This window comes from Pavona decussata, unplaced genomic scaffold, assembly GCF_977016875.1.
Source record: "Pavona decussata unplaced genomic scaffold, jaPavDecu1.1 SCAFFOLD_330, whole genome shotgun sequence".
Lineage (NCBI taxonomy): Eukaryota > Metazoa > Cnidaria > Anthozoa > Scleractinia > Agariciidae > Pavona > Pavona decussata.
Window position 1 is genome coordinate 1,110,001 of NW_028145718.1, and position 27,500 is coordinate 1,137,500.

Sequence of the window (27,500 nt, forward strand, 5' to 3'; positions counted from 1 at the left end):
AATCCCGGCTAAATTCCCTGAAAAATTGCGGCGCAAACCGATTTTGTCGATTAAAACACAAGAACGTGATCAAACAAAGTGTCATCGGATCTTATCATGCGTCTATTGAAAGATTATCTCGAAGACACAAGCCATAGCTTACACCGTAGCTAGAGCTTACGGTGGGTTTACTTGTTTTCTCTCTCGGCACTTCGTGCCTCGCACGCCGGAAAAGCTTCGCTTTTCCGATTGTTGCCATTCGGGCGACGATCGTCTCCCCACAGGCGACCGTAGCTGGCTTGGGGATAATCCCTTAACAGATGCGTAATAAGATCCCATGACGCTCTGTTCAATCAGTATCAACAATATCGGTTTGCGTTTTTCCAGGAAATTTAGCTGGAATTTACATCAAATTTGACTCCTCTGCGCCCTGTGGTATAGCCTGCGAACGCAGACGTATTTCGCATTATAGAGTCCGCTGACTGCAAGTTCTCCTGCAAGGACAAGCGACAGCGGGAAGTACGTCTGCGTTCGCAGACTATTTCGAGTACAGACCGGATAAAAATTAAATACGAGGTTCTTAGGAAGAGTCACTCTGAAGTCAAGAATTGATTATTATTATTTTTCTTTCATCTCCAATCAAATTATCGCTAAAGTGAACTAAATTCGCGCTTCTATTGTCCCTGGTCACAAGGCGACCTTACTGTCTCTGTAAATTCAAGGAGATTTCAAACAGAGCCGCTCCTAGAAATTTAACAACCAGCTGTCGGAGGATAAACAGTACGTCCAACTTGTAAACAGGACATATCCAGAAATTTTAGAAAAGTATATGGTCATGAAGATAAACTAATACTTTGCGGGGAAATGATTACAACGGAAATCCGTGTCGAACCGTTAGCAACCCCAAGAAAAAAAAAAGTAGAGAAACCAAACAAAGGGAATAAGAATTGCAAAATGAACGTTAAATAAAATAAAAAATTGCCTTATTTCTTAAATAATTGATATCATTTGGAATCCTGTTGCTAAAACGGAAGTGCTCCAAATTTACAAGGTGTTACCATTTAAAATTCAATTGTACCCTTATTTTTCACAGCTTATGGACTCAAATGCTACACATGTGGCAGTGCATCAAGTATGGATGATTGCAAAAGCAATCAAAAAGAATTGGATTGTGCTGGCTTGGACCGCTGTGCAAAAACCACCATGGAGTACGGGAGCACTAAAGCATACGCTAAACTTTGTATGGCCAAGATAACATGCGACAACTCCGACGCATACTTGAAAGTATGCAAGGCTTTTTCAGGCGGCACGTGTACACTTGATTGCTGTGAAGGAGATCTCTGCAACGGTGGTACTGCTCCCATGGTCAGCGTCCTCTTGCTGATGGCATGCGTTCTTATGGCCCTGTTCCGTTGAAGATGGAAACGTCAAGTGCATGCAGTAATCATAGCTATAATTCGCTTTAGGAGCCATGATTTCATAGAAACTCATAGAAAAAATGTTTTCTGAACCGGTAGAAAAATATGATTATGATGTGATTTGTATTGTGAGCTGCATTAAAACACTATAAACGATTGCGTAAACGTTGTAAGGCTCCGTTTATACGGTAGGAAAGGGGCCAGCAGCGGAAATCATGATACGGGTTTTTACGGGGCCGGGTTCCTGCTCGGCAGAGGTTGGGGATTAAAAGAAAGAAATTAAATGAGCTGCATTTCCCGGTGCTCCAACTCCCCATTTCGGGTTTAGACAATGACGGATTTGTAAAACACCAATGACATGTTATATTCCAAGTCCTGTTTGAAAGATGAGCAAGCAATACCAGCCCTAAAATAATCTATTCTGAAAGTTTCAGTCTCATAAAACGCGCAACCCGAGTAGCGACGACAGCAACGCTTGAGTTGTCAAACTGGCAGGCTACTCGAGGACGGTGTGTATTTTTGTTACTGCGCATACGTTCCGCGCCTCTCGAGATACCCGCGTTTTCTATGGGTGGTTCCAACTAATACAGGGATAGTTTTGCGCGGTTTAAAACTATGCGGAGAAAGAAGAACTTAGCAAGTGCTCTTGCCATGCATTTTCAGAGATAATAAAGCTTCAATTTGATAAAAAAAAAAAATTGCTTTGCATTTAAGTGCTTTTTAGAATTACATCTATTGTTGCTTAATTATCTCTGAAACATGCGTGGAAAACCCCAATTTTCTTTTTGGATTCCAATAGCCCTTGCTAAGATCTGCTTTTCCCGCATAGTCATAAACTTCACAAAAATACCTCTGTATTAGTAAGTTAAAGGGGGACAAGAAAATAGCTTTCTAAACATTTATATCGAATTTACAGTGCCAGATACATCCATCTGAAGTGGATGCGAGTTAAAACGCGCCTTTTAACATGTTAATATAACAATAAAAAAAATTGAAAAATTAATTTGAGAAAAATGCTCCCCCGTCTCTGCTCCCCCCTACCCCCCTCATTGGGGTAGAGTTACTGGGCGCAGAGTCTCTGCAGAGTCCCACCCTCACCGGTCCACCCGCCGAGGGAGCTCCGAAAAGCTGATGATGCTGAAAACATTATATAAGACGCGACAGCGTCTTTTGCTCCCATGTGGGACACATTTTCTTAGACGTGCACGAGGCACAGCCTCATTTTGGTGCGAAGCTTGTTTTCGTCCTATAATGTCATAAAATTACTGTTTTCATTCACAACTCTGGCAGAAGTCTTGAACTCGTGGATTTCTTTACATCTTTTAGGTTGATGTCGATTACATCAACGATTTTCTTTAAAATGTTCGTCTTAATGACATCAAACGATCCCATCCAAATAAGGCCGGATAGATGCGTCTTCGATGACAGTGCTAAAAATCTTCAATCAATCTCCAATCTTTCTTTATTTGTACTCACTCTTGCTCAAAAATAAAATTACAACAAAGAAAAATATTAAAAGTAATAAAAATAGCACTGGCTGCCTGGAATAACCATAGGGGCTTGCGGAGCCATGCAACCAGTTGACATTAATTAATTATTTAATTAATTAATTAATTAATTAATTAATTAATTAATTAATTAATATTTGTATGGCGCAAATTAGCATGTGCATATGATCAATTGGCCTAACAAATTGTATCAATTGTTCTACCGGATCGTCTTTGAGTGGTTACTATAAGCAGCCAATGACATTATGCACGTTCAATGCTCGTTCGGTCAAAAACAAGAGTACTGAAATCTTGGACTATATATGCGATTGCAGCTACTGATTACCGGTGCAGCTACTGATTACCGGTGACATCAAGCTGAAGCACAAATGCACACATTAAAAGAAAAAGAGGACAGGAAAACGCTAATTCTACGCTATGAGAGAAGTCTAGAATAGTTAAATTTAATATGAATAAAAAACAGTAATATAAGAAGAGCTCACAATAGCTATGGCAACTAATAACAAGTTATATATTAAAGCAAAAAAAAAACATTAAGGCTTGAAAAGGTGACAAAACTAAACAAAAGATTAATTTACAGGTAATTTGGGAAACAACACAACTGGTAAAAAGAATACAAGAAACTAATAATTTTTTTTATAATTGAGTTTCATACTTTAGGGCCCTTAAATCTTGTATTGAATAATCCATAATTGTTTTCACTTTAGGTAAAGAATAGAACATATTCGAAGCACTTCTTGTATTAAAGCTATGTCTTTTATTGACTTGTGTTAAGAAAGTATCAAACACAGATAGTAGGCGTCTATTGTGAAATTTATACATAAACTGACAGCAATATTAAGAAAGACAAGGTCAGGCAGTTTAACAATATTAAAGTGTTTGAAAATTGGACTAGAATGCGCATGAAGTGTAGAGAAAGTCATCACTCGATCGCATTGCTCTCTTTTGTAAAATGAACAAGGTAGTAGAAGAATAAGTGTTACCCCAAGAAATTAGACCATAGGTAAAGGGATATATTAACGTATAATATAGTTAAACCAAACTATCTGAATTCACATCATAACGAAGTTTAGAAACAATCCCAATATTTCGCTTTATCTTTTTAGCAATAAAGCTTACTTGACTTTTCCATGATAAATTAGAATCTAACGAAGTGTCATGCGATTATGAATACACAATGAAGGGTACAAAAGTTTTCACAACAACCGGCAGCGAACGTTTTTAGGCCGATGGTGTTACCCTTGCTTTCTCCGAGGGTTAAACGAGTACGTACGCCGGGCTATAGCCAGACTTTCAGGAGAGGCGAAGCAAATGCTGCGAGCGCCAAAGGAGCTAGTGTCGAGGGGGTTCTGGGGGCGTGTTCCCCCAGAACCTGCCCAGAACATTTTGAAATTTAGAAGTTCTGAAATGCAATTTTTGGTACTTCCTCGTTTATATATCTTCAAAAATCAGTCTCTCAAGTATAAAATTGTGGCATTTTTATTGCTTGGCCGTGTGACACTTGCACCACCTTGCTGCTAGCCCCCTGCCGTTGGTATAGCCTCATACGACTCCCTTAAAAGCGACTGCGTGGGGCCCTACAATTCATAGTAAGTTCGCTATAAATGTACGCAAGAAGCTAAAATAAAATTGGTTCGGAACCCAGGATTTTTTTTTTCTGCTAACAATATATACACAAACAAGTAAAAACTAGCGATATAATGTGAGTTCAACGGAGTAAGATCTTAGATTAGCATAATGGAGTAATTTAAATGAATACTTTGGCGCGGATCGAATCTCAGTTTGTACATTCAAGCGTGGTCTTAATTGTTTGATGTACAGCATTTCGTTAATTAAACAATCAAATTTGTTCCTGCATTTTTTCAGTACTTTGAAACAGCTAAGGAGGTCTTCAGGGACTGCGCTCGCGTGATCGTCATCATGTTTCCGCACAGAGGATGAAATGCTGTTGTGGCCAACAACGCGCGCAATATATATTTTTAATTTCGGGATAAAACTTAGACGAGTCAGCCCTGGTGCGCGGCTATATAAACGGTTGTACGCACCGTGCTGCCTATTTGCACAGGTACACCATTCAGTTACACCATAACCAAGAAATCAATATGCTGACACCGTGCTGACACGGACCCGAACTGACTGGATGTACGGTCTGAACAGGGAAACACGTGATAAGGCGAAACTGTGAAAGGATTGTACCGGATCCCGCCAGTACAAAATAAAATCAGTTTTAACACTGCACGCAGAATTGCAAGCCAAACGCGATGCAAGTCGCTGATGAGTTGTCTCAGTTCTCGGGGAAAAAGAGATACTCGAGAATTGTAAAATTTGCGTTGTATATTTGCGTCTTCAGCACGCCACTTTAAGACCTTTTAGGCCTCAGTTGTCTAAAGAGCGAATAACTATGTCATGCAGCATTAGCTGGAGTATATTTTATCCGCTGGATAGCGACTTATCCACCGGATATAGTTATCCGCACCTTGAACAAATGGAGCCTGATGGTTGTCATATGCGCACCGAATAATAGCCTCCTGCGTACACGTTCCTAAAGCTCGTCACGTCACGCTCTTCTCCACACGAAGGAGGAGTGCGTGACGCGACGAGCCAACTGAATATATGCGTGTGTTACACGTGATTAAGGAGAAGTACCACCCCATTTAATTCACACGCGGACTCCGCGATCCAGAATGAAGTCTGTTAGCTAGGATTCCTTTGAGTGCAAGTAGGCTCATTACGCAAGCAAAATATTTGGCCGAAAAATCCGACAAGACAGCCTCGTTTTCATTTTGTCGTTGGTGACCAACAAACAGTGTGCTTCAGCTCGTCACGCAACCACCAGCAGGCAAAAGTGGATGGTGTGACAAGGTAAAGAGTGACAAAGAAAGTACAGTGTACAAAGTTTGAACGCTTTACAAAACTTACAATATGGTCAACGCAAACTTTGGAAAAGAAACTGAACTTTGTTTACTATTGCATTATTACGCGTAGAGTTAATAATTAACTGTATTTAATTTACTCCAGATAGTGAATTTTGAGTTACAAACAGCACAATATCACACAAAAAGAATAAACACTGAAAATTTGTTCGAATTTAAACGGCAACTCAATTGCGCGAAACTAAAAATCTTGATAGCGCAAATCCAGTAAAATGCAACAAGGAGCGTTCCACTTTCGGAAAGAATTAGAAACCAGTTTGAAAATTTCTCGTGAAAACTCTTCTGTCCCACTTATCATCATCATCTTTCTCATTGACTTAGAATTCAAAAACACTTGCTGAAGGTCTTCTGATTGCAAACAATTATATTTATGTTCAGTGAAGAAAGTTAAAACTGTCATGAAAAACTACTCAACAATGACTGGCATAATCCACAAATCTTTGTCTTGCATATTTTACTCGGGGATTGACATCTACAGGAGACTGGGTGATGACTTTCAGTCAGGGCTCGATATATCCATGTCACATGGTGATAAGTTTTCAGTCGTATCATTCTGTATCTCCATGGGCTCCGGCGTTAGATTATCGATGCTTGTATCCATCTCAGGCTGTTTTTCTTCGGTTGAGAGTTGCCCTGTTCTGTTTTCGTTATCCTCGAGTACTGGTTCTGTAAACGAGACAAAACTTTAGTTGTTTTAAAGCAACACACCCCCAACAAGTGTACAAAACGATGGACAATTGCAACATAATGTTATTTATGAAACTACACGACGCACAAATAACCTGTTCTGAATACTTTTCCGTTGCTGATCTCTCGTAGTAGAAATACACGTGCCGGATGTCACCTTACGTGTAAATAAACCAAACTGATCACACGACTGACACAATGGCAAAACCAAAGTGTAATTTTATTTAAACTAGTATCATTAGTCTTGTCTAGGGCCAGAGTTACCATGAGAGAAAAAAAAGACCTCTTGCAATCAGTTTGGGTTATTTATGAACTACCATAAAATTCCACAAAACAAGCCCCTGAACGCTGAAAAATAACTTCTGAACGAATGGAAGGGTAAGATTTCCACACAGCCTTACACATTAATTATACATGCACCACTGTCAGACTAACCCTCTTCCAAAATAGAGTTTGAGTCGCAAAATGTATACATAATTAATATATGGGGTTGTGTGGAAATCTTGCCAATGAAATTCCAGGCCTTAAATTTATTTAGAACTTTACAGTATAGCTTTTCACCTGCAGAGGGTACGTGACAATTACTGTTATTCTCAGTGTGGGTGGGGTAAGGTTCGGCGTTGTTTTCACCATCTTCATCGGGTACGTTGGAATCTTTCCCTGCTGCGGGTTCCGTTCTTTCATTGCCTTCCATAGACGTCGTATCGAACGACGAACTGTCGTTACTTGAAGTAGCTATTGGCGGTGGGTTCAGAGCAGATTCTGCAATTTGAAGTAAAAGAAAGCTGATGTGAACCAGACATTTATAGGAGGCGAGTTGCACCTTTTGCAACGTCTTACACGGTTGGTCGAAAGAACAAAAGAACGAACAACAGAACAATGCTCACAACCCTAAAAAACATTGCAGCTGTAGGTTATAAGGGTCCAATGAAAATTGAGCTTTTGAAAGGTGCAGGTCTACTGATTTAAAGGAGCTAAACAGGCAGGACGAGCAATGAGCTCTGTGCCCCCCCCCCCCCCCCCCCCTCACCCCCAATGACTTGCATGGTCTGTGGATCAAAGGCAAAGTTTGGTTGACCTGTGCTTGTTTCTTTACCTGAACCGGCGATTGTAAATAACGACTTGAACTGTGAGTAAAGCTGGCTGGCCTTCTCTCGCACTTTGGAATTCTGTTTGTAATTTCTTATCTAAAGAGACAAAGGATGGTTAATTGACACCCAAGGCTGACATTGTACTCAGCCAACCATGTGCCCAGCATTCTTTGTTAGTTATCTCGCTAACGAAAGACATCTTATAGACAAATTGAAGTAGCCTACTCCTCCCTGCACGGAACATTTGTACACTACTTGTCCATTGCAGGGTTATCATCGCTTTTTTTCACTGCCACTCACTAATATACATCTGGGTTAACACAGACAATGTGGATTAAAGTTTCTTGTATAATGAAACAACACCACAATATCTGACGCACTATAAACCACTACACCACTCCACAAAGGCAGCAACCCATGTCATGTAAGACACAATGAGGCAGACACCCTCCACATGTAAGATGCACTAAAAAACTTGTTTACCACAAGCACGACACACTAACGCATCCATTCCATGTACGACACACACTTTAGTCAAGTGGCATTTCTTAGGATCAAGCATACATGTAGCAGGGTGTTTTTAAGCTCCTGAAGGGACTACCCTGAGCTTGATGACTAAATAAAGGTGTCTGTCTGTCTGTCTGTCTGTAAGTGTCTGCTTTTACATCAAACTAATCACATGTAAAAGTGGCAATGAGTTCCACATTTATGGGGCCACTGCTTTAAAATATCTTCCACTGAGGGTTGGGAGAAACACAGACAGGAGCAGTTCAGCATTGGATCTAAGACTGTATGCTGATCGTTTTTTAACCTCAGTAAGATCATAAATATAGACAGGGGAATCACCATAAATAGCCCTAAGAGTAAATAAGTAATCATTTACATTCAATATCGACAAAAAGTCAATAGAAACGTTTCAATTAAGATATTCAGCTGTTCTGTGACCGTAAAAACAAAGGATTGTTTAAGGTTGTGGCCCGTCCAACATAAATTGCAGAGCACCATTATTTGAAGATGGGAAAGTTTCACAGCCAGCCCCTCCATTAACTATGGTCTGAGTGAATTAAACAAGGCTTTAGGCAATACCCATTTCATGTTAGACACACTGAACTACCTACCCTTTTGATGGTTTGAACTATGTCTGGGTTCTTCTTAATGATATCAGGGTTGATCTCCATCTCTGAGATCTGAGTGATAATTTTTAAACACCTTGGAACATCCTAAAGAAGGCATTTAGAAAAGAAGACATGATTCAGAAAATATACATCTTGTAATAGTTCAAAAATTGCATAACTTGGTTATCACCGCCATACTGCTGTCCATAGGGCAGTCTCAAAATGAAGACAAAAACATAGAAAAAGATTTGGAGTTATGTTTTACCAAAAAAGTTAAAGTCACAAAGTCACAAGCTGAGGGGTTTAAATGTGATGCTGGAATGACTTTCACACCAGTATGAGATGAGAAGTTTTATAATTTATACTACAGCCTGTACATTTTTCAAAAACAAGGTTTTTGTGGTGGTGTGAGTTTTATTACATGTACATGCAATGAAACTGTTAAAATAAGAATAAATGTGACATGAACAGTCTGACTGCACTTACACGAAACTGGAAATGAGAATCTCCCCATTACTAAAATTCTGGCATTGACCTTAAAAACCCTTTAAACTCATGGATGGTGTAAAACCAAGAAAAAGAAAGCTGAAACAACTGAATGCAAAAAAAAATATCCACTTACAAAGTTCAAAGAGAAACAAAGGAGGTGTTTACACCGAGGTAGACCCACAACTGAGAAAAACAAAGTCATGCAATCCTTTATCTATAATTATGCAATGCACAGTTTTAATGTAAGTTAGAACACAAAGCTTTTACTCACAGGAGCTTCAACAGTAAGAGACATAACAAGTTCATAATTCATCTTGTCCAGTATTTCTTCTACGGTGGGTGGTGTGGCTAACAGGATAAACAAGAAAATTGGTATCTTTAGTTAGTTATAACTGCCAACTCTCACACATAACACTCATGTATCAACTCTGCAGCTTTAAAACGTTTAACCACAAACACATATGGAACAATATGCTATGGTTGAAAAATTTTAGCTTCTAAACTAAAACAAACAACTTTCAAGAAATAAAATTTTATACAAATAATTAAGGTTGCCCTTGGTTCATAAAATTGGAAAAATTGAAGAACAGCTCCCCCTTAAACCTGATGGCCAACTGTCAGCAAACAGTTGGTTGACAAGCGGCCAACAAATGGCAAACAGACAAAAGAAATGCCTGGGGCATTTCTTAATCTAGTTGGTAATTTATGAGACATTCATTAGAAAGAAGAGTTTGTTAAAACGTTATTTTGAACAATATAACTTGCTGTACAGAGAACTGTCAAACAATCCAATCTTGATATGGGCTGTCAAAACTGGTAGCTGACGGTCTAGTGGATTCAAGATAAGGGCAAGTTTGTTTGATTTTCTGCACCAATTTTTGTAAGGGCAATAATGGGCAGGTAACAGAGAGTGAGCATGCATCATTTAGAGTAATACACAACACATTCTATGACAGAGGTCCAACATCTACGGACATAATTATTTGGAAATCACATAGCAAGAAACCTATTCCTAAGCCTTGCACATACAATACACTAAATTTAGTGGATCTTTTCAATGGCAGCAGTACTCACATTTTCTTCTTTCTCTTTCTTTTCTTTCCTTCTCTTTCTGTTTTTCCCGTGCTGCTCTTTCCCGTGCCTTTTCTCTTTCCCTTTCCTGCCTTGCTCGTAACTTTTCTCTTTCAATTCTTTCACGCTCCTGTTTTTCTTGCTCCTTTTCCTTTTCTTTCTCTTGTATTTTAGCTTTCTCAGCAGCCAGTTTTTCAGCTTTTCTCTGCTCCAGTTTCTCTTTTTTCTTTTTCTCCTTCAACATTGCTCTGAAACAGCAATAGAAAAATACTGAACAAACATCAAAGGTAATATATTTTTAGTTCCAAGAAATGCTCCTCCAGTTTGACTTTTATTTCCCCTTCTTTTTATAACTGTACACAAAAACATTGTTTGAGCTTTTTAGCTCTTTGGGACACATTTCCATTGAGCCATAAAATGTTTGTAAGAGTATCCCAATTTAACATGGATATGTTGTTAATTCCAACACCTTTTCTAGTCCCAAATCCTAAATTTTATTTAAGATTAACCCACTTAACATTGATAACTAAATAGCACAGACACTTTTTCTAGTCCCAGATGACAGAGTTTCTCCAAGATTATCCTCTTAACAGATACTGTACACCAATGATTTACACACTTTTTCTGGTCCCAAGGGTGTGTTTTGTAACATAGGCTGACTGTGCTGTTCACGGCAAGTACATGTATATTTTGCAGGTTGTAGGTCGAAAATGTACTTAGAATTGGGAATTGGGAAAACTATAAGTTGTGTTGTTGACTGTTACATGATGTTACATGTTTACGCTGCTAATAGCTTTGGTCATACTTCCAGTAGGAGTTGCATTTACAGACTCAACAACTACATGTGGAATAACATGCCAAGACACAAGGCCAGGTTCGTAGCAGTGACTTTATTAAGATTTGAACTGGTACACAAGAGGCTAGTGCGGCTGGGTAAGATAGTTAACTTGGATAAATTATGTCCTTTTATGGAGAAAGTCAGTTGAGATGTTAAAAGCAGTGAGTGAGGCAAAGCCACGTTCACAGATGGTTTAATTATTTGTCCAGTACCTGGATGGGCAATGAAATCCTTGTCTGGGAGTAAGATTAATGGGTTAGCAGAACAATAAACAGCTCTTACTTCTTTTCTGCTATTTTTTGTAGCTTCTCTTTCTTTTTTTTCTCAGCCTCCTCTTTATTTTTGTTTTTTTCTTCATCTTCCACCTTTTTTGCTACTTCATTTGCTTGCTGAGATTTCTCCTTGTCTTCTGCCTCAAGTTTTGCTTTCTTGTGCTTGGGTTCACCATGTTCAGATGTCTCCTTTAACAGTAATAAGTTATATGAGAAAACTTGGGGAGTAGAAGCAAATGTTTGGTTTATCAACAGAGCTGATAACTAAAGGTAAATTGGCCACCATAACAGAGATTCAAATGCTGACATTTCGAGTGTTAGCCCTTCATCAGAACAAATACTGAGTGAATACTGTGAGTATTGAGTGGTCCACAAAAATGTAAAACAAAATAACTATAAACACCACTACAGAAAATACTGTTAGCAGTACATCATCACAGCTTACCTTCTCTTCCGAGCTTGAATGTTTCTTTTCCTTCACAGATTTCTCATTCTACAATAACACAGCATATTGAAATGTTGTAAATATTGATTTATTGGGGAGGGGGTTCATTATTGCTATTATAGTGTTTTATGATTTAGTGTTCACATGCATGCAGTTTAGTGGTGTAATAACCATTTAATATATTTGACACTTAAGGGAAGTCATTGTGATTATATCATTATTACTATCATCAAAATCATCATCATTAACAATGATCTGAAACGGATCTTAAAACAAAGGGATAAGGAGGTTACTTTCTAAAGAAACTGTGGTGCTGCGTCGATGGGGAGTAGATTTAGGAATGGTTGGTTTTATCAACAGAGAAGATAAGGTAATTTAGCCACTGTAAAGAGATTTGGGTGCTGATGTTTCAAGCGATAGCCCCTCATCAGAGCGAATTGATCTCCTGTGACAAAGGGCTAACACTCAAAACGTCAGCATTCGAATCTCTTCACAGTGGCCAAATTACCTTTAGTTATCAACTCTGTTGATAAAACCATATATTGGTTGTTAAAACAGTTTTTCTACTGTATGTTGATTCAAAACAAAAATACACATCAAAACAGTTTATAAATTAAGTCTTAAAGAAAATTTATACAAAACAAATTGATTTTCAGTACATAGGAAAGTACATAGGGCATGATGCCAGAGTCAGATTTCTCAAAAGCATGTTTTGGACTACATTCGTTTAATTTATAATAATTCAATCACTTTGAAAACCCCCCTAAACAAACAAAGAAAACATAAAACAGTCAAGGACTAACCCTAATCCAGTCAAGGACTACTTTCGTGTAAATTGTACTACTTAGATATCAAATTTGTCTGTCTGTAGTGTAATCAGAATTTATCCAGTTGACAGGTTTTCTTTTTGTCATTAACTGTAATGACAAGATAGTCCAATTAAAGAATATAGTGTAAGAACTGAGTAGTTTGGCATTGCATCAAGCTAGAAAATATTTTCCAGCGTTTCCAAAATCAGTTGCCAGTCTTTGCTTACAGCATCTGTATTGTTTCTTCCCTTAGATCTCCTGAAACAGATAAAGAAACTAACCCAGTGCTGACAACAGTATTGCTGCTCTTGCCAAGCTGTATACTATTACAGTGTACTAAAACTTTTTAGGGAGTCAATTGATTCATTCCTACAGCCCATAAACAAAAACAGTAAAAAATTCCAACATACATGCTGGTTCCTGTAAAGGAGTCAGTTTTTATTTCGATTAAATGACATTTGTTTCTTACTTTCTTTTCTGGTTCATCTTCATCACTACTGCTACTACTGCTGCTATCAGTAACAACTTTAGAAGATATCCTTCTTTGTTTAGCTGCTTCAACAGAACCCTTCTTTTTGGGAACTGGTGTATATTCCTACAACAGAAACAGAAGATTACAAGTGTTTTTTGAGCTCTGCAGTTGTGGCTTGGTATGAGTGAGAAAGTTGAGAGGGATCTGTGATTGTAAACTGGTATTTTGTTGGCGTTCTCATGGTAAGTGAAAGAAACACCTCGTTGACTGCAAGAACACCAACAAAAATTAATCGCAAATTAATCACAGAAATCACAGATCCTCTCTTACTTTGGTCACTATTATGTTTTGTCATATATAGCAAGCAGAAAATTATTTCCAATTTACAAAAATCAATACCAACATTACAACACCAAATTCACAGACTGACAATGTTTTAAAAGGTTTCAACCACTTAGCACTTAAAGTTTTCCCATTTAATTCAGAGGGGGAGAGAGTCTGAAAAGCCAAATTTTTCAAAATGCATAAATATAATGATGCCAAATTGGATTTTCAGAGAAGAAAGGGGGAGGGGAGGGGCAGTCCAGACCAAAAGTTCTACTATTGTTAGCAGTGTGTTAAGATACATATGAGATTCATAATTATGATTTTTCACAAAGTGTGTTGAGATAAACATGAGATTCATAATTATGATTTTTTTAGAATTATGGCTGATGTCATATAATAACTTCCAATCAGTAAAGTTTTTAAGATCCCCTTAATCACATACTTCTTCTTTGTCATCTTCTGAGCTTTCTTCATCTGGCGTTTCTTCAAAAGGGCTTTCCTACAGGGAACCAAAAAACAATGAAAAAGGCAGAACTGCATAGACCTGTTCCAGAACCGTACGATTACAAAATTTGCCAAGGATAGAAAATCTAAATTAGACTTCTCTCATAATCAATAGCAATATGAAAACACATTCCCTCTTATTAACCTCTTCTGAAGACTCTGACTTAGTTCGTTTTTTGTTCCCGGTTTGTTTTTTCTTTGTTCCTCTGTCTTTCCCGGCTTCTCCCTACAAAAAATTAAAACACAACAATTAACTAATATCTTTTTGTAAAACCAATGGCTGAATACTTTAATGTTATGTTTAATGACCTACAGCAGTTGCAATGACTGTTAAAGAAAACAACATAATTATCTAACACCTCGGGTTGGCTGAGTTTTTGTGACCAAGTCACAAATTCATGTGTAAGTCAATGTGTAACTAGTCTCCTCATTGCTTAATATCCAATTGGCAGCTTTTTGATTCCAGACAAATGCTAACTGACGGACGAGTAGACTTTGTAATGGAATATTATATTCTATTACTTCATAAATAACGACAACAAAAAAAATTTAATTATAGAAAAGGCTTTGATCCATGGCCACAGAGAAACTGAATTCACTTGGTGAAGTAAGCGATACTAGTCTTTTATTCAATAATAATAATAATAATAATAATAATAATAATAATAATAATAATAATAATAATAATAATAATAATAATAGCCGTTTATTCACAAATCCAAGTGAAAAAAAGGAGATAAATGAGGTTTTGCCATATGGTTTTCAGCTGTGCTAATCTTCATTGTACTCATGCTCTTTATCAGGAAACCTTTACATGTAGATGCCAAAGGACTGCAAACTGTATTGTCTGTCTTATTTAAGACAAATAACATCGGTTGCATTACAAAAATAACCGCACAGATTTGCAGTGTTGAACAACATCCATTAAACTATGTTTTAAATTTGACAATTACATTATTATAATAAGTACAATGTATCACTATGTTTGACAACAATACAACATCACAAATAATAATTATACAAAATATAACCGCTTTAAAAACCACTCTGAAGTTTAACTGTTTAGTTGTAGTAGATCATGATCACAGCTTACCTTCTTTTCAGAGCCTGGCTGTTTCTTTTGCTTCACAGATTTCTCATTCTAAAAACAACATTACATCATAACGCATTCAAACCTTACTGAGGAACACATAACCGGTCTTGCCATACACATTTTTTTTTAACGAAAGCGTTATAACGATGTGGTTCAACTTTTTTTGGTTTAAAAATTTTTAAACCAGTTTGATTTTTATTTCCCTTTGTCTCAGATTATGCTAATGTATACTGTACAAAGGAAAATAAAAAATAATCTGGTTTGAAAAATTTTAAACCAAAGAAAAAATTAAAACCACAACATAACTTTATGTGCAAGTTATCACAAGCCACCACTTCTCCTGGGTGACCAACTGCCCTGAAGTCTTGTGGAGGTCATAAAAAAGAGACTTCACTTAACTATTATGTTAGGTACTGAAAAGCCAAATGCAACCAAAATTAAGAAAGGAGGACACAGACATTATGGACTATTGCCCAGGAAGTAAACAGACACTTACCAAGTTAGTAACATTACTTTCCTTTTTTTTATAAAAAAATATTTAGTCTGGAAATCAAGAGTGGCCATTCTTGGGGCATGTTTCCATTCAAAAAATAAGTAAACATAAAAGCTTCTAGATTTTCCAAAACCTTCTTAAGTTTGTAACCATCCATAAGATGCCTAGATATCCTTCTCGCTAAGAGTTTACGACTTTTAAATTGTACCTGTTTGGGCGTCTTTTTTGTGCTCTCTTTGCTAGAATCTTCCTCATCGGATTTCTCTTCTTTTTCAGAATCACCTGAATCATCATCTTCTTCCTCTTCTTCTTCTTCTTCATCATCGTCTTCATCATCCTCATCTTCATCAACTTCTTGTCCACGCATTCCCCATTTAACCCTAGGATTCTCCACAATTTCAACCAAAGCCTCCTTAAAACCACGCCGTGTTCGATTAGTGTTTTTTAAAAACTTTTCTTTGTGTTTCTCGTAAGGAAACAAATCTTTTGGTTGCATAACCGCTCTAGGAAGGAAAATAGTAACATTTTATCTGATTACACGCCCTAACTGGAAAAAAAAAACATGTTAAGTAAAGGTGCTTCAACAGGGTGCTGGAAACCCTAATGTGGTCATCTTTAAACTTAAACTACCACAACTCTAATTTGTCATTTTTTAAGGTTTGTTGTTAGTGACCTGCCCTTAATGGGTTGAAGCAAGGCTGGAGTTGTTTTGATACAAACGTTGCTGCTTTTCAAATGTAAATGTATGCTAGTTAACATAAAGTAAGAAAAACTTGAATGTTAAATGAAAAGCAGTGACTTTTTTTGTGAAAACAAAGTCAACTCCAGTGTCACTTTTACTCAAAGACTAGATCATCATACACAGCTTTTCATGTTTAACATCAGACGTCAGCTTGTAAAGGCACCAAATACAACCATTATCAATCCGTCCACTGTTGATCTTTATTCACAAACCCAGTCAATAATATAAAACGTTTTGGACTCAAAAGCAATTTTTAATTTGTGTTTTCCTGAGTGTCTATACTCAGGGCTTCTGATATTTTGCGCGGTCGCGGAGCCGCGAAATTCAGGTATATCCGCGGAATCCCGCGAAATTCACAAAAAAAACGTGTAATACTGCGAAATTCGTTAACAATCCTACCGAATACATGTCAGTGCAACATATTTGAAACTTATCTTGGCTACTGGGGCTGTTTACTTTCCATAAATGCAAATTTATCTTGAAATTTCGTCACTGCCTCGAGTAAACATAACGTACCATAACTACCAGGCGTTCTTAGATTAATGTTGCGAAAAACTGGGCACAAGAAATGAGAAGACTTTTCGGTGACACTATAGGGAGTGGGAAAGGAAACTGCTGTCTATAGTAATGCAGGCACATGTTTAATCGTACGTGCAGGACACGCGCGAGACACAACAATGTTTTGACTTCACAAATGGATTTGAACCTTCGATCACGAACAATCTTGCCTTGTAAACTGCAAAGCAACACAAGAGACCAAGGAGAGAAAAGAAATTTATTGTGTTGCTGTGTTCGGTTCTAAATTGCAGCTGAAAAAGGAGGTTAAGCTTATGTAAAGCTTATGTTTTTCTTGTAGCTCGAAACAAGCACAATTGCCTTGAGAACTGTGTTGGATAAAATTTTGTGTTTTCTTTCTTGCCCTGAATTTGACATCCTTCCAATATATCTTTTTTTTTTTCTAGAATCTTTCTTCTTGGCTTTCTTCTTTGTTTTTTCGGCGAAAATTTGCCCCGAAAATTCCTGCGAAATTCCTGCGAAATCGGCCGTTTCTCCGCGAATTTGTCTCCAAAAATCCCGCGAAATTTGACTTTTTTTCCCACGAATTATCAGAAGCCCTGTATACTGTACATGTATGTCAAAACATCAATTTGCAGCTTTAAATGCAGTGTGCTATGGGTAATCCCAAAAATCATAAAAGTTAAAAAAAAAGTAAAACACTAGCATCACAATTGCTAGCTTAAAAAGCCACCATAGCAAGAACATTATAGCTTGTATTTGCCTTGAAATCATAAATTTAGATTCCATATAGATTTGGCAAGGTGTTGGGAACTGAGAAAAGAATGTGAAGTGGAAAGAGACTTGGTTTGATTTATTTTTAAACAGTCAATCAGTCAAACCGTCAATCTACTCAAACAGGAAACAGAGGATGGTTAGGTTAATTGAATTGAATTGACAGCTCGAGAGATTTGCAAAACTTTAAGATAATTCTGAAAGCTGACTATGAAATTATTTTAAGACATTTCTCATAAGAACAAATAATATCGTATACGTTAAAATGGAATAAATTATTAGCTTAAGCTTACTACACAAGTGACAACATCTATTTGCAAGACTCTGAAAGTCTTCTTTTCTTGCAAGCTACAGCTGCAAAACCAGCTGAACATGAACTTTAACCAAACAACCAAGTATATTCAAGCTTACGTTTCATGAGTCCCAAAGAAGAATATAGCAAACTTCTTGGGTGGAATCTTCTCACCCTCTGCAGGAAGATCAATCTAAATGAAGACAATAATCAGTTCATAAAAAAACAAATATCTACACAAATCAAAGATGATCCAAAGATGTAGCAGTTCATAAATATGCACTTACTCGGGCCGGCCAGTGGGGATATCCGCGCATCTTTGCCCAGATTAAGTCACCTGGAGAAAAACTCATTGTAACGCCGCTTACTTACGACTATACGTTTACAAGCGACTATTTGGAAAGGTCAAAATAAATATGTATCTCGTAAATTGATGAGCTCCTCGTGAAATCCAGTGCAAACCGTGCAAGCCGTGCAAGCCAAGAAACTGGATCGAGTTCAGGGCCATGAAACCAGGCCTTCACAAGGGCCGAGTAGATGCAAGAGAACTGGTTTACAGTGTGGCCCAGGTCTCCGACTCCGTAGTGTCACAGGCTTACCACAGGCACGTATCTCGCCGCAAATGACACAGAGCAGCAAATGATCTTCGACCATGATCCCCATTATTGAACCGTAAATGATCCCCAGAAAAGGACTGAAATGGCGAGAACAATGGAATCAAATGTTCATTGTCGTGGACTGAATAAAATGAAGTGGACGGTGAAATGTTGTGAGACAGTGTAATGGTGTGGGAAGTGGACTGTCATGTAGAATGGTCGTGTGCACAGCAGGATGGCAAGGACAGTGGAATGTCAGCGAGCTGTGACGCCACTGATTTCACCGGTCAGCTTTCTGTTATGAAAATTACTCCAGTCTGTCTTTATAACGTTACCACCACCACCACCACCACCAAAACTACAGGCTACAGTGGCCATCTACATTTATCGTCCCGCAAGTCTGACAAAAGTATTCCACGCAGCATAGAATTCATATTTCCAGCTTTCCTACCTTTTTAGATTGTAGGATGGGACGCAGTTGCCTGCGTCAGTCAGATCTGAACATAGATCAAAGGCCGTGTTTGTTTTTCGGACACACCCACCTTATTAACTGGCCGCCAGGTGCAATGTAGCGCGAAAAAAAGGCACGATCAAGAAGCTCTAAGTTGCATCGTTTGTCTTGCACTGGAATTGTTGCACGCAACACCATCAGCGGAAAACTACGGTAATAAGAATAACCAGGGAGACCAGGAACAGCGTGTCATGGCTGCTTATTTGGACGTAGTCCAGACGGGGTTAACAACCACGGTTCGACTCCGATTTTAGACTGATTTTAATCCGGCCAACCCGAATAGGCAAATAAAAGAGACTTGACATAAATTTATTGACTTACAAAATAACCTACTTTTGTATCATTTATTTCCAACAATGCCACTACCCCACCCCTTCTCCACCTTCTCCTCCCACACATTTCCAATACACCCGACCTGAGTCGGGTCGTCTGTAATTGATCGCGACCGGAACTAGAAATGGACACAAGATGCTCTACTCTGTGGTGCCGCCGGAACATGAGCCAGGGGGTGAAATATTTTGGCCAACCGACTCGATCGGACACAAAGGAGACGGTCCGCCTATGCAAGAGTTGACCCGACTCAAGTCAGTTCGCGAGAGAGAAGGTAGCAAATGTTGGCAAACCGTCTCAATCGGATTTTATGGGCGTAACGCACGCCAAGAGGAGAAACAAGCGCTCTAGAATATCTCGTTCTTTAATCCAAGAGCAAAACACTACACACTTGTAAAATAACTTTCTCTTAAAGGTATAGCGGCGAGGCGAAACAAGCACGCTGCACATGTAATATACACCGTTCTTTTAGCCAGGAAGCGAAACAAACGTGATACATTTGTAATATATCATAGATTCATTTTTTAAGCCACAACTGTATGTGTAAGAAGGGCCCGCTACTCTGGCAATACACTGAATATTTCCAAGCGCGCTACTCATGTAATAAATCTCGTTTTTTTAAGCAATGAGGCCAAACAAGCAAGCTACATATGTTAAATAATCTCGTTCTTTAAGCCATGAGGCGAAACAAGCACACTGCACTTGTAATTTACATCGTTCTTTGAGCCAGAAAAGGCGAAGAGAAGAGCGAGGCAAATAGACTATCAGTCCCGCAAACATGGACAGATAATGCAGAGAAAACAAACGTTTTTTCTTTGATCTACCGGATGTCGACTACAAGGGGGGGGGGGGGGGGGGGGGGGCGGGACTCCCATACGAAAGTGACGGAGATGATCGTCGTATCTTTTAGCGGTTAAAATTCGTGGTTTGGTATACCTTCGGGCGCTAAAAGCTAAAATGACCTCCATCAGAGGTATAATGGTGCCTCAGTTCTAGGCTAATGAGCCGGAAAATATGAGAGGAGGTTAATCTTTACGAGTGGAAGGCATTGGAAGGAATAGTCTTTGTTGCTATTAAAAATTGTCAAAGTGTCAGTGTAATGTTTTAGAGTTGGTACCTCTTAGGGGTAAAAAATTGTTCGGACAAAAACAGAATTCAGGTTTTTTTTTTCTTAATATCCGACGATCACCCCCCGGCGTCACCTTTATATGGGAGTCCCCCCGGGTAAATGGCTCTTTCTGCAGGGGACTCCCCAAAAGACCGCTACAAAAGTAAGCAAAGGACTCGAGAATACTATACAATGTAACACCTGACCATATGTAAATCTTCAACACATTTAAATTGCCAAAAAAAATCGACTTAAAAATATGAACGAAATAGAAATGAATCATCAACTACACCGTTTTTCTAAACAACAAGCAGGGCCGTAGCTAGCATGAGGCAAGACGAGGCAGTTGCCTCGTCTTGATTTTGGCCTTTTTTTTCTTTTTGGAAGAAACGTTTAATTGAGAAAATAATCCCTAGAAAAAATTGGATTGATAAAACCAGCTAATATAAGGTGGATGAATTGAAGGGAAAAGCATTTTAATGAGGTTAATTCGTTTCATGTGAACTATGAGTAGCGGTTTTTCAAATGATGTAAGGTTACAGGGGCCATTAAGAAGACATAACCGTGACAGGCCGCGTGACTTCAAAGGTCACCATTATTCCCGTATCTTATCTGCCATGGCTGAGAGCCGGTGTGGCAGCATTCTTTACTTATACAACTGTCGTAAAAGAACAAAATGTCGTTTGCTGTGCTGGCAATCGATTTATTGCAAACACTATAATACATGTATTGAACATTTCAGCGAAAAGAAAATGTAAAAGAATAGATTTTAAAAGATTTGTTGATCAAGCCTTTCTCATTTGTAATGGCTCTTAAAAGAGCCGTTTGCACTTGGTTGGCGTGAGAGAGGCATTTCAAAACTTTTGACGGAGCTCGCACAGGTTTGCCTCTAGAACATCCATACTGTCTACCATTGAGGTGATGTTGTCTCTCAGGTCACAGACGGATTGCCTCAGCTTTCAGTAAAGAGTAAACGACGGGCAATTTAAAACTTTCACTTTTCTAACTGTTAAGGGGGAAGTTTACTACTCTTAATCGTGAAAGTTAGTGACTTCTTAGTCCTACAAGTATATAACAGATGGCAATATTATGACATGGCTGTATCAAAGTTGAAGAACAAATTAAGCAAGAGTGTATCGAAACAGATAATTGATAAGACTTCTCCTAATTATCTACAGTATAAAATCCATAAACGTTGGCTACTCTCGTGGATTCATTTTATTGTTATAATACGTGTTACAACATTTCAATGCTTTAAAATGCAGATGGTCATTAACTTGGCACCAGTATCGCTAAGCAATAAAAAAGTGAACTTCTACACTTGCCCAAGATTGAGTTTTCTGAAGAAAAATGCCACGGAAAATGCTTCCAAGAGCATTTCTGAGCCTCTAGATTTCAAAATTTTCTGGGGGCGGCAGGTCTATTCCGGGGGTGAGGGGTGGGGGGTGAGTTTAACTGGGTTGAGTTTAAATGTCCCTTGACAGACTTGACAGAAGTTCAGTCGGTTTCCCCATTAAACCTGTGATATGGCACAATTTTAGCAGTGCTCTTATTTATTTTTACGCGGTCGCTCGCTAAATTTTTGCAGGAATGGCTTTTAAAATACCAAGACTGAGAGCCTGATCACAGGTTTATAGTTCTGAGATACTACGTCTGCCAACAACCGCGTCTCAATTCATACTAAAGCGCGATAAGAGGCGCCTCATTTCTCAGGCTACCGATAAACCAACCGATGGAATAATGAACTTTGACACGTCAGGCTGTTGACAACATTATCACAAGATGTTGATTTCATGCAAATGATCACAAAACACGTTCTTAAGTTGACTTAAAAGTTGACCTGGCTGAACAAAAGCAAAACACTATTATTAAGGATATTGTGTTTTCTTTGTGAAATTTTGGCGTAAATAATGGATTAAGCTTTATAATACTTCAGAAGTATGTTTACTGGGGCATTTTGTTTATTAAACTCGCCGCGATACGTAACCGGATCCTAGTAAATTATTTTCACTATTTTTCACTCTGACGCCATTGAAAAGTTTCACGGCGAGGTTTACATTTCACGGCGTGAAATATTTCACTCCTTTTATAATTTTACTTTCACGGCGTGACCGGGCGGCGTGAATTTATTTCCCAGTCTTCAGATTCACTCCCAGAGTGAAAACGTTTCGGAATAGCGTGAACACGGCGTGAAATTTCCACCTCACAGTGTGAAGTTTCAAATACACGCGCCGTGACCGTGAAAAAAATTCACTATTTGGAGTGAAATCCATATGCCCTCTTTTCGCGTGGAGGGTCACATATGGAGACAGTATGACAAAGGGAAAGGGGTTTCTGGGCTGCTATGGAACCCATTTTGTTTTAGCACCTAAGATAGTGTGTGAATTAAATCACTGATTAAATTCAAATAAATTAGCAACAATGTAAAAATTATAGTTCTTTACTTAGGAAACTTATTAGTGTCACATGTACTACGTTACAATACACTCCATTAGTGAATGTCGGGTATTAGATGCGTCTCAGATCTCAGTAAAATAGGGGAAAGAAACTACAGTCTTGAATCTTGAATTGTTATAGTCTGAAATGTCAGCTGTCTCCTCCCCATAACCCCCTGTGGGTTAGGGAGAAGAGACGGCTGACATTTCAGACTAGAATTCGTTTCGAACAATTGGCTCACCCCTCACCCCTCACCCCTCACCCCCCACCCCTCACCCCTCACCCCCCACCCCCCACCCCTCACCCCTCACCCCTAACCCTCACCCCCTACCCCTCACCCCTCACCCCTCACCCCTCACCCCTCACCCCCTACCCCTCACCCCTCACCCCTCACCCCCCACCCCTCACCCCCGGAATAGACCTGCCGTCTGGGGGGGGCATGCCCCCACACCCCCCTAGCGGCTCGCGCCTTCGGCGCTCGAACGTTGCCTCGTCTTGTTCTGAACTCTGGCTACGGCTCTGACAAGGAGTAAACTTGCCACAACATTGTTATTTTAAACCATAAAAAAATTGCTTATATATATATTTTATATTATTGTTTCAGGTAGTCCACAAGTTCAAGACCTTGAGTAAGCAATATTTCTGGTGCCTTGAAGAAACCCTTTGATACCTGGTTTCACAAAAAAATTCCATTTCTTGTGTAACTATTAAAGGGGCAGTGTCATCTATTTTTAGTGTCACCCTGAACAACCAAAACTCATATCTGTATCCATGGAAACGTCTAAATAATGGTTCAGTCTCGTTAACAAATTACCCTACCTTGTAGAGAAACTAGTATTTATTATCTTTGGCTGAGGATAGCCAGGATTGAAATGGATTGAAACTTGAAAAAAATGGGCCAATGTTTTCAAGTTTCCCTGTATGTTTTGGAGAAATTGACAAAAAACTAATCATAGTTTATTAGGGGTATAGAATGGTTCTTGAAAAATAATGGGTCTCGGCAAATCTCGAAAATCTCGGCGTCTCAAACTGGAGTCTCGGAATCTCGAGCTTCTCAAACTGGAGTCTCGGAATCTCGAGCTCGTTAAAATTAAAACGGGTCTCGGAATCTCGCATTTTGAAATTTGAATCTTGGAGTCTCCCAAACCAAGCTGAATTAACCGTCCTAAACTGACAACAATCAATAATCTTGAAAAACGGCTCAACATCGCAATCGCTTCTGCAGCTTCTGTGAAACATGTAAGCTTGGATAAATTCTGCACGTGCTATGCCGTACTATGCTTTTCGGCAGTGTTAGTGACGTCTCGGGCTCGGATTTAGAAAAAGTAGATAAGTCTCGGTCTCGGATTTTAAATGAAGGTCTCGGCGTCTCGGCGGGTCTCGGATTTTACCATTCTATACCCCTTTTATTCTTCTTAATAGAAATCTGTTGTTGTCATATTCTCGATGCTCCAAGAGCAATTTGCTGTTAAAGAAAAGGGATGTTGTCAAATATTTGAGCAGTTTTAACCAAAACGCAGAGAGATCTCGGTGACAGCGCTCCTTTAAAATGCAATGCGGGAGTTTTCGGGTGGCGCGCGAGTGCGAGAATCTCAAGTAATCGTAGCCGCCATGTTGAATTTGCGAAATCTTAGGGAGCTGGGGAAAGGGTCGGGGAGGGTCGGGAGAGAGAGGCCCCCTCCATTTTTCTTCAGCCTAATACCCACCCCCTCGATCGCACTTTCTACTCTCCCCAATCCTCCTCTGCTTTTAAAGCCATGATGACGCTCGCCCAAAACGCGTCTGCCTTGTAGACTATGTAAATATTTAATTCATAGGAAGAAACAAGCAGATAGTTTTAAAGCTTTTTCAGCATCTTTTGCCATTTGTAATGTAAAAAAGGTTCATTACTAAGAAACGATTGACCTTTTCTTTTGACTCCTGTGGATCAGCTATTTCTGTATTGATTATAAAAAATGCTGCCCTTGACTGTACGTATCAGAATGAATGAAATCCTCTGTTTTGTAACTTGTAAAACTTGATAACATTATGCTTTTTATTAGTCGGGAATATACTATTTTTTCTCTTCAAAATCAGATACTAAAATTCGCCCATCTGAAACCATACACTACACACTCTTCGAGCGAAAGGATTCTGAACCATTTTTAAGTATCAACATGTATGTTCTCTTCAGTATTGTTGCTATGTTTCCTATGGTTCTAATTGGGAGAATTTGTTTTAAAAAACCAAAGCAATTACTGACGCTAATCACAGTAGACACAAACAGCGCAACGGTCCAATCAGAACTCGAAGGTCATATTTGGTTAACCTCTGCCAAGTTTTCAATTGCCTAAAAACCTTTGATTTGGCTCTCTTTTAGGTTTTGAAAGTTATCTTACGACAAAAATTTTTTTCGCTTGAAAATCGGAAACTAAAATCAATCCTTCTGGTGTTGTAGATATTCCAGTGGGTTGTTGCAGCTTAATAACAGATTTTCCTGTGAAAGAACCATCCACTGAAAATTTGACAATCCGTTTATTGTTACGATCACAAACAAGAATGTTGTGAAGACTGCCACATTTCTCAACACAGAGACTGCGAGGACTGTTCAGCTGCCCATCACCTTTTCCTTGCTTTCCAATTTTGCGCAGAAACCTCCCTGAACGATCGAAGATTTTTAAACAGTTGTTTCCGTTGTCAGAAACAATAAACATGTTTTGATGGAAAATGCATCCAGTGGGACGGTCTAGTTTACCTGGGCCTCTCTCTCCAAACTGAAACACTGGCTCGCCATCTTTTCTAAGGACTTGCATTCTGTTATTGTTGTAGTCGGACACAACAACACGTCCTTCACCATCCATACAAATGTTTACTGGATTCTGAAACTCACCATCTCTCTTTCCTCTCTTTCCAAAACTTGTCCCAGCTTCCCCTGTGTGTACATTAAATTGTTGAATCCGGTGATTCAATTGATCGGCTACTAGAATATGGTCATCATCCAGGTATGTTAAGCCAGATGGACGATTAAGCTCCCCGATATTCTCTCCATTGCAGCCAAATTTTCGGAGATACTCTCCTTCTTTATTGAATATCAGAATACAGTGACCATTCCAGTCAGCTACGGCAATCAGTCCTTTACCGTTCACAGCAATCCCATCCGGATTTTGAAGAGTTTCTCCTTTTAAATCCAACTCGCCCACAACTTTAAGTCGTCGTTCCTTCACATGAACCGTGAAAGGACTCTCGTAAAGATTGTCTCCGTTTATGATGACTTGAATATTGTACGTTCCTGGAACTTTAGGTGTAAACTTCGCCTGGAAGTTTCCATCTTCTTTTTCGCAGGTCATCAAATTTGTCACTTGTTCAGCGGGTTCCACGAGAACTTTAACATGAAATTTCCCTTGATCTTCGCCAGCCTCGCTTATCAGTTGTGGACGGATGACAAGCTCTGATTCTACACCTGTTTGGAAATCTTGAGTCAGTCCTTCAACTGTAGATCGATTTAAGTCTGTTTCTATGGTTGGAACGAAACCGAGGGAGAAAATCCGCTCTGGCTCAGCAGTCGGGACAAACTTTACAAATGAACTAACGCGAGGCGCTGCCATCAATAGGGCGTTGTTGAGATCTTCGAACCGCTTTTCTAAGTTTCCCTTGCTTTGCATGATATCCGAGCTTGAACTTCTTTTAACAAGGTTGTTGGCATAATCGACTGCTTGATTCAGTTGTTTAACCAAGGACTGAACTTGTGTCATGATAGCATTTATTTTCTCCACTCTCAACGTACGCGTGTTGTCGAGCGCAGTAATGGCTTCCTGCTCGCGTTCTCGGATCTTGGCGACCATTTGTTCGGCTACTTGGGAAACCATTCGTTTGGCAATGGTCGTGTTAGATTCCAGTTCCCCTGCTGTTTTCTTAAATTCACGAATCACGTCACTGCACACTTTGCTTTTTTCCTTCATTAACTCGGCTCCCTCCAACAATTTAGCTTTCTCGCCATCAGCTGCTTTGTCAAGCAGATCAACAGAATGATTTTTGTGATCCATGACAATACAAATATGGCACACAGGAATCTGACATTCGATACAAAAAAACTTCGTTGCTTCGCGATCGTGGTATGGCTGAGAGCAAAACGATTGACGCTTCAGAAAATCCTCGTAGTCTTCAGCTTGAAAGTATTTTGTTGATCTGACTTTGTGTCCTTCAAACGCGATATTTCTTAGAAGTTCATGTGCGTTTACACAGTCAGGGCACATAAATTTTCCGCATTCAAAGCAGAAGCTTGCCTCAGAACTCTTCTTCTTGCAGTTACCACAACTTATCTCAGTTCCATCGCCACTCTGCTGTACAGCGAGAACGCCAAGCAAACTATTCTGTAGAAAACCGGTCGGCAATTTATCGAAACTGTCTGGGACGCCAACTTGGGCCTGGCACTCAGGACAGCGAAACTGTCCATCTTGCTGAGTCGTTAGTGCGTGTTTCTTCAAACACTCGCGACAGAAGGTGTGCAGACATGTTATTGTCTTGGGTTCGGTAAAAGTATCCAAACAAATCGAACATTTGACATACTCTTTTAGGTTTGTTAAGAGAGACTCCATTGCAAACGCAGAACTTAACGTGCACACACCCGTTTATTGTTTGATTCCGAGAAATCTAACTACGTACGCGCATTTGC

At 39.1% G+C, this 27,500-nt stretch overlaps 3 protein-coding genes across 5 annotated transcripts in view; 1 reads left to right on the forward strand and 2 right to left on the reverse strand.

Moving 5' to 3' along the window:
• The window catches only part of LOC146453488 (uncharacterized), a 31,765-nt gene extending 30,203 nt beyond the window's left edge, over positions 1-1,562 (forward strand). For both annotated transcript variants that reach the window (XM_085096649.1, XM_085096648.1), the window contains exon 2: positions 1,073-1,562. In XM_085096649.1, coding sequence (XP_084952775.1) covers positions 1,073-1,395 — 323 coding nt within the window. In that variant the 3' untranslated portion in view covers positions 1,396-1,562. The remainder of the gene's footprint in view (positions 1-1,072) is intronic.
• A 2,077-nt stretch (positions 1,563-3,639) lies between these two features.
• Positions 3,640-18,340, reverse strand: LOC146453490 (uncharacterized). 2 transcript variants are annotated; one of them, XM_085096531.1, is made up of 15 exons: positions 18,156-18,340; positions 17,988-18,061; positions 15,753-16,047; positions 15,052-15,099; positions 14,104-14,184; positions 13,897-13,953; positions 13,125-13,250; positions 11,847-11,894; positions 11,412-11,590; positions 10,295-10,539; positions 9,492-9,568; positions 8,735-8,836; positions 7,622-7,712; positions 7,087-7,287; positions 3,640-6,504 (listed from the first exon to the last, which is right to left on the reverse strand). In XM_085096531.1, the coding sequence occupies exons 1-15, from the start codon at positions 18,219-18,221 to the stop codon at positions 6,335-6,337; spliced, it is 1,860 nt and encodes a 619-aa protein (XP_084952657.1). In that variant the 5' UTR covers positions 18,222-18,340; the 3' UTR covers positions 3,640-6,334. The 2 variants fall into 2 exon arrangements, with proteins under 2 accessions (XP_084952657.1, XP_084952658.1); XM_085096532.1 differs by lacking the exon at positions 14,104-14,184 and having other exon boundaries at positions 18,156-18,334.
• Positions 18,341-24,260: 5,920 nt separating this feature from the next.
• Positions 24,261-27,481, reverse strand: LOC146453491 (E3 ubiquitin-protein ligase TRIM45-like). The gene has a single exon (XM_085096526.1). It carries the CDS (start codon positions 27,421-27,423, stop codon positions 25,219-25,221), a length of 2,205 nt encoding a protein of 734 aa, XP_084952652.1. The 5' UTR covers positions 27,424-27,481; the 3' UTR covers positions 24,261-25,218.
• Between the last annotated feature and the right edge of the window lie 19 nt (positions 27,482-27,500).